The 8340-nt window shown below is 43.5% G+C and overlaps 1 protein-coding gene across 1 annotated transcript; it reads left to right on the plus strand.

Annotated features, from left to right (window-relative positions):
• Window positions 1–1438: 1438 nt before the first annotated feature.
• Window positions 1439–3659, plus strand: LOC147024089 (uncharacterized). The gene is given in 2 exon segments (XM_085887134.1): window positions 1439–2759; window positions 3572–3659. Coding segments are annotated over 2 exon segments (1380 nt in total). The 5' UTR covers window positions 1439–1467.
• The last annotated feature ends 4681 nt before the right edge of the window (window positions 3660–8340 follow it).

Genomic DNA, 8340 nt, shown 5'->3' on the forward strand with positions numbered 1-8340 from the left:
GCATATTTTATGTAACATTACATTCATATTGTCAATAAATACCAAACATGCATAATCCCCTTTTCCTTGACCCTTTAAGCCATCTTTTGTGTTTCTCGAGTACAGAAATTTTTTGTATAGGCTTCCATCTGTCTTGTTTCCTTAGCAATGCACTTTAGCATGTCTTTAACAATGTTTACAAACATGACTCCACGGCATGTCTTTAATCACAGCCCTGAGCCAAATAAAAGAGTAGAGAGGCTGCATGTGTGTTCACCCACATCAACTGTGTTCTTTGTGTGTGGCTGTGTTTAAATCACCTTGTGACTCCACATAAATGAGTTAATTACATACAATCTGGGCTCAGCTAGACAACATTGTGTGGTCAGCAATGAAGACAAGAGTCTGAATTACATGTATGCAAAAGACCTTGTGAACCAGTGAAGCAAAGACACGGGTAAGCATGAATTAAATATAGGGCATGATATAATTTCCATGATGTTTACCTCTACACTCAATGGTGGAAGGAGGTAATGTTTTGATCCCAGCTTGTCTGTATGTCTGTTTGTCTGTTAGTCCACAAAATTCCAGACAAAGCTTGTAGTAGTGGTAGTGGTGATAACAGAAATTGTTATATAGAACTGAACTTATATTATTATTATATGCAGAAAATAACTTTATTTCTATATGCCCTGCAGTGGACAGGTTAATTGGTTTATGCACTGAATGGGGTCACCCTGGTGTGCACTGCTGTGTTCTGCCTCACTGAGTTGCTCAGGTATAATGTACTCAGCACAAGCTTACCTGATACACATGTGTGCTGGCTAAAACCACTTGTCTGGTGGGCACGACAGAGGCAGGTTGTCTAATAGCCAACCTGGTCTTACTTTTTTGGGGTTTATCTGAAATTCTTACTATAAGGCTTTAAATTAGAAATATTTTACATAAAGTAGTATTTTGAGTGAAGTGTGTATTCCACACTGACAGTTTTGACATGTTCTGAATTTAACAAGAAGGCTGTCATTAAAAGAACGGGGTATGTCTGGAAAATGTACTGTCCAACCTAATAAGAGCTTAGACTGATTTATATTTAAATCTTGGCTGTGTAAATATTGTAAGAATTTATGAATTCAAACATTTTGTAAATATTTAATAAATTTGGGAATATTTTTTCACTAAAGAATCTCATGTGATTTTATTTCTCTTCTTGCCTCCGGTATGGGTGAAAATTTAATTCCAGCATAATCTCACAAAACTTATTCCCTAAGTGTGCCAAGCTAAATGCTCTACGATATAGAGGAATTATCATCCTCTCCATTAGTATGGTGGAGGAAACCCCTCTATTATATATATATATATATATATATATATATATATATATATATATATATATATATATATATATATATATATATATATATATATATATATAACAAAATGTTAACATGATATCATTGTATCGTTGCAGATTCAGAAGACAGTTCCACCATGTCCAAGAGCTTCAGACGAGCTGATGTTGAGCGAACTTCACCATCAACATCACAGCACCTCACCACAACTGACTGGAAGTTATGCCTTATATGTCAAGAGGACAAGACGGAGACACTGACCAAACCTGACCAATCAAAGAGAAAAGACATTGGCAGTGGGTACAGTTCACTCGCAGAGAACTTGGTCAAATTCAGTGAACTTGGAGAGCTTCCAGGATCATTTCACCTGGAAAGACTCGATGATGGTCATGGCATTGAAGCTGCGATGGTTGCACACGGTGCAAAATATCATCAGACATGCAGGCTCCAGTACAACAACACCAAACTGCAGAGAGCACAAAAGAGAGCACTCAAGAAAGCATGTGAGAGCGATGAGGAACAAGCTGCATGCAAACGCACCAGGTTACATTCACGCTCATTGAGTACAGAAAAGAAGGTCCCAGAAAATTGTTTCTTCTGTGAACAACCTGCTGGGGCTGACAGTCTTCGGAAAGCTGCAACATTCCAAATGGACAAACGGGTGCGTTCCTGTGCAACGCTTCTTGGTGATACAGAACTGCTGGGCCATCTCAGTGGTGGGGACATGACAGCGTTGGACGCCCAGTATCACCCACGGTGCTTGATAGGACTTTACAATCGCACACGAAAGGCCCAGTCAACAGGATCACAGGACACAAAACAAGAGCGAGCAATGTCGGCAGTTGTCTTCACTGAACTCGTCCTCTACATTGAAGAAACCAGACAAGATGAGGAGACGGCACCAGTATTCAGATTGGCTGACCTTGTCCAGCTCTATCAGTCCAGAATGGAACAGCTAGGAGTCCAGCTCGACACGAGAGTCCACTCCGCATGACTGAAACAGAGACTGTTGGCTTAGTTTCCTGACATGCGGGCACACACCAAGGGGAGAGACATCCTGATGGCATTTGAAGAAGATGTCGGTGCTGCTCTTGCCAAAGCCTGCGAGCAGGACAGTGATAGTGATGCAGTCCATCTTGCCCATGCTGCAGAGATTGTTCGCCGTCACATGTTTGGAGAAGCCAAGCCCTTCACAGGATTCCCTGAAGTATGCCAAGAAGAATCTGTGCCACCGTTGCTGCTTGCCCTAGTCAGTATGATCCTAGAGGGACCCAGCATCAAGGAACAGATGGCAGACACTAACCCTGCAGCAATTGCCACAGCTCAGATACTGAAGTTCAACAGCATCAAACACAAGCGAACACGTGGCACCACATCATCCACCAGTGTCAAGCACAGTGTTGCACAGGAGACCCCACTTCCAATATACATAGGGATGATGCTGCATGCTTATACATGCAAGAAGGAATTGGTCGACAGACTGTCACACCTTGGCCTGAGCATCTCCTATGATAGAGTGCTACAGCTCTCAGCACAGATGGGCAACAGTGTCTGCCAACAGTTTCACAGAGAACGAGTGGTCTGCCCTCCGAAGATGCGTGGCAAAGTGTTTACAACTGCCACTGTAGACAACATAGATCACAACCCCAGTGCAAAAACATCAAAGGACTCCTTCCATGGTACCGCTATCTCCCTCATACAACATCCTTCTTACACTGGTGAAGGAGTGGATTGGAGTATCGTCATTGTTGGAGGATCTGGGGATGCACAGCCCAAGACAGTCGCCCCCTTGCCGCACTACAACATTGATGTACCCCCTGTCACTAGCAGCATCAAGAAGTCGCCTGTCCCAGCTGCTAAAGTGGCGTCATTGACCAGAGGAGACTTCAAACAGCAGACTGATGAAGAATACCAATGGCCAGGCAATGCAAAGTGAGTCCTGGAAAACAACACTGGTACAGTGGACAATGACAACACATCTTGGGCTGCATTTCATGCCAGCCAACAGCCATCAGATGCTCGAGTCATCTGCCCCACGTCACTGCTTCCACTCTTCCTGGAGAGTGCCCAAACAGTGGCCATGATCCGGCACTCAATGGACGTCGTGAAGAATGCTGTAGAACACCTGAATCCTGGACAAACACCAGTGGTCACCGTTGATCAGCCACTGTTTGCTTTGGCCAAGCAGATACAGTGGAAGTGGCCAGAGAGCTATGGTGAAGACCAGATAGTGGTGATGTTTGGTGCCAGCACCAGAGCTCCCTCCACCAACCAACTGGGGTTGGTCAAGAACTGGAGAAGGACAGTACACACCTTACTGAACCAGGCTAACTGAGGCAGCTCACAGCTGCATTGAGCTGGTTTTTTGCAAGTGCAAGAAAGGGTGTGTGAGGCGCTGCAAGTGCAAAGAGGATGCCCTTCAGTGCACAGCCCTCTGTGTGTGTAAAGGGGACTGCACATGACGATGAGTCAACAACATACATGTACTTGTGGCAATGCTGAACTTGTTAACATGACACTGTTTATGTACACGTATCTTCAGTACCGGTATATACCTAGCCTGAGATACCAGTACACCTAGCCTCAAGTACTAGACCATGTCTACCTACATGTAGACAACACCAGGCTTACATGTTAGTATTATACCTTAGACATTTACAGAACTAAGACATTCGTTTCAAAGTATTGTGTTGAATCCAATATTTGCCGAGATAATTTCCAAATAAAATTATATAACAGACTGTGATAGATAATATTAAGTTGAAAATGGTACCATTGGATTCCTTTCCCCCAAAAACATACATTTAGATACCAGAATCGAGTCAATAGCTGCATTACGTCCAGAGATAATAGCAAATGTAGATTTCAAGTGGTGGCCATTTTGAAATCCAATATGGCGGACATAAAGAGAGATTTTCAAGTGGCCCAATATCTGAAATTGTTCGCAACATATTAATGTACATTTGTGCCAAATTTGGTGCTTGTATCACAAAATGCACAACAGGTTTGCTATGCTGCTACACTACTGTGTTATTTGCCATTGCGAAAGAAATTTTACACAACCCAAATAAAGGTCTTTTTGTTTGGGAAGGCCATTGAAGCCTACATTAAAAGGGGCACAAGGAAGAGGGCTGGCAAGAGAAAAAGCACATATGAGTTCAGGAAAGGTAGAGAGAGAAGGTATTCGATGTGCATTTTGTTCATTGCTTTGGTGGTCTTGCCCCCAAGCAGGTGCGAGCTGTGTGCATGTCCAAAGCACACTACCTAATATGCATGCCACGACTCGAGAGGATCGCACACCGACCAGGCTTGCCAATGCATCAGCTCCGATCCAGCTGCCGTTTGGGCTGAGAAGATCTACGACAGATTTAACACCCTTGTCGGTAGAGCATTGAATAAAACACCTATCAGTAGGCATATCATGGAAAAGGGAGTTGTAGAACAAAGGTTCTTGCAGAAACATCTGTTTCGTGTGAGAATGTGTAGCTATTGTTATTGTCAGAGCTTGCCACACATTTAGTATGCTCTGATAGAAACCAGAGAGGGGGGATGTGTCGATTTTGGAAAGGTCCATCAGGAAAAGAGAGTGGTCATAGCCTAGCCTCCCAGCCTGTTGCAAAAGGTGATGAGCGACGTTGACCCATGGTGGAGAGGGTCGCGTGTATAGCATGCGAAAAGCAACCGAGAGTCGAAAGGCCATTAGCCGGCTTTTTATGTCAACCAGGCCTTATCCTCCATCGGTCAGTGGTAAACTGAGGACCCCAGGTCGCAGCCAGTGTTTTCCGTCCCAGAAAAAGGACACAAAGCACTTCTGGAGCTGTTGAAGCAACACTGCTGGAGGATGCAGCACGAAGAACCTGTGCCATAAGGTGGAGGCCACCAGTGTGTTGATGACCAAGACCATTCCATGACATGACAGTTGTGTGATCAGTCCTTTCCATTTTTGCAGTTTACCCTCAACAAACTCAAGCAGACCAGCCCAATTTTTTGCTACTGTGGTATTATTACCTAAGAACACTCCAAGGTATTTCACACCATCATTGGCCCATGACAGTGGAGCAGGAAGTCTTGGCGCCAAGTAGCACAACGGACCGAGCCAAAGGGCGCTCGTTTTGTTCCAATTTACTTTGGCTGAAGAAGCCTTTTCAAATAAGGACAAATAATAACGAACGATGTTAACGTCATTGATACCTTGTACGAATACACATACGTCATCGGCATATGCCAGTACCTTGATGGGCCGTTCAAGCTGGGACAAACTAACCCCTGTTAGTCTACAGCACAAAGATACCAGTAGGGGTTCGATGGAGAGAGCATAAAGCAACCCGGAAAGAGGGCAACCTTGTCTAATTCCCTTGTTAATAGACAAAGGTGCAACAAGTTCATTGTTTATCTTAAGCACACTATAAATATTATTGTATAGTATTTTAATATAAGAGATGAAGGTTGAACCAAGTTCAAACCGCTCAAGTACTTCGAAAAGGTACCGTTGGTCAACATGGTCAAAGGCTTTCTCCTGATCAAGGAGAAGAAGTCCTAAATCTTGAGGGTTTTCCTTGCACAGTTCAATGATGTCTCTCACAAGGGAGATGTTGTCATAAATGGAACGTTTAGGGACACAGTAACATTGGTGTTCTTTCAACAATGAGGATAAATAAAGAGTAAGTCGCGATTCCAGGGCTTTTGAAAATATCTTATAGTCCATACATAACAGGGAGATAGGACGCCAATTTTCAATACTCAGCATGTCTCCCTTTTTGGAGATGAGGGTAAGAAGAGCTCATCGGCAACTCTGAGGTAGCTCTCCAAGCTGGCAGCTTGCGTTCAAGGTGTTAATGAGTTCTGGACCCAATAAGTGCCAAAACTTCTTGTAAAATTCGGTTGTAAGTCCATCCAATCCAGGTGCTTTCCCAATGGCAAGGTCGTGCAGGGCAGTGCCAAGTTCATCCAAGGTGATGGGTCTTTCCAGTTGGGAACGCCCATCTTCACACAACACTGGCAGGCCTATGGAGATAGAGGCGACACTGACAGGATTTATTTGTTCCATTGAATATATTTTCGAAAAGTATTCCTTCACGAAAAGTTTGATTTCTGATTGTGTAAAGGTAATGGATGAATCTGCTAATCGCAGCTGAGAAAGCCGTTTACTGGGAAGACGTTTCTCTAAGGAAAAGAAGTACTTGGTTGGTACGTTTTCCTCATTCAGGTGTCGCACCCTCATCCGAACTGAGGCACCACGTGCATTCCTCTCGGTTATTTCCTTTAATAAGGACTGTTTCTCAGTTAAGGTTTTTCGTATGTTACTATTATTTTGTCCGATGACCCGTTGGAGTTGTAAAATCTCTAACTGTAATATTTTCTTAACTTCATGGTCAGCCCTTGTTGAGAAAAAACGATACTGTTGACAGAACTCTTTAATTTGAGTTTTTACTAAATCCCACCATATCAACGGGTTAACTGAACAGCTTAACTTCTGTTCTAGGAGAGCCGTCCAGAAGGATTCAAAGGCCTGAATGAAGTTGAGGTTTTCTTGTAAACCGTTATTGAATTTCCAGTGAGAGCTCCCTGGACGTGGTTTAGAGAGATGAATAAAGACTCGAGCTAGGGAATGGTCGGAGAAACCAGAAGGCACGATATCGGATTTATAAACTCCATGTAATAAATGAGAATTTACATAGATGCAATCAAGCTTCGCATGTGAGATGTGGTTGTTTAAACAACGACACCATGTGTAAGACCGATCAGAAGGGTGCTGCACGCGCCAAATATCATGAAGATTATATTTCACAATGATGTTTGCAAAAAGTTTCGCGGTACATGGATGGGGTTCCGGCCCGTTCCGGTCAAATGAAGCATTAACAGTGCAGTTAAAATCACCACCAATAATTATTACACAAGTCTGCAAATCCAGTGTTTGCAGGAATTTTCTCAGTTCGGCAAAAAAGGAGATCCGCTCGTCATTTTTGCTTGGAGCGTACAAATTGAGAATTGTGAACTTGATCTGATTGATAGAGGTCACGGAGGCAAGGTGTCCATCAATAATACTCATAAATTTAAGGCAGGACGGATGGAAATGTTTCCCGAAGACAAACATGATGCCTGCCTTCGACGTCGAGTTGTTACTGAAGAAACATTCCTTGTCCATAAATAGTCGCCACTGAGCCTGAACAGATCGGACAGCATGGGTCTCTTGTAACAAAGCTATGTCAAGACCGTTGACCTCTCCCAGATGTTTAATTTGGATCTTGCGGAGCGGACTCCCACCACCATTAACATTTATCATTCCAATCTTGAAACTGGCCATGAGGAAAATAATGGTTTCTAAGAATAAGATCAGAAGTGGGATAATTGATTCGGATCCCTTTTCGCCTTGGCAATCAGTTTTTTTAAGCGGTGACAGTGTGTCTGGTGGAAACCGAATAAGTCAGGCTTGAATAACAGTAAGAGTAAGAAAGAGAAAGTCTGAGCACACTCAAGGAAAGACGGTAGATCTGGAAAGTATTCCGTCAGGTTTATATTGCGTTTCCTATATGTATTTTGTAAGAAGAGTCTTATTTGCTCAGTTGGGGTAGGACTTTGACTGGTGAGCTTCTCCACCGTTTCCACCTGACTGTTCCTGTTTGCTTCCTCCAGGTCAGATTCGTCAGAGTCGGTTTTAGTTTCCGAGTCACACAAGCTTGTACTGTCCTGCATATCGATACTGTCGTCAGTATTGATACACGGATCTGTACTGGTTACCACGTCTATGTGCTCTTCCATTGTGGGAACATCTCCTGGTGAAGTAATGGAAATGATCGGGGAAGTTGATGAAACAGAAACACCATCAGTGGATGTAGCGATATCGCTTCCCTCGACCGCAACGGTGTTATCGACCTCCAACGGCGTGGAGGTATACAGTACTTTGGGGGTCTCTCGTAAAACATTCATTTTAACATTTCCTGCGTTTCCAGCTTCACCACGTGATGAGATGGGAGCAGTTACAGGGCGAACATTTGTTTCACTATTTCCTGCT

This window comes from Eptatretus burgeri, chromosome 7, assembly GCF_056783735.1.
Source record: "Eptatretus burgeri isolate ZD-2024b chromosome 7, Ebu_testis_v1, whole genome shotgun sequence".
NCBI classification, from domain to species: Eukaryota; Metazoa; Chordata; class Myxini; order Myxiniformes; family Myxinidae; genus Eptatretus; species Eptatretus burgeri.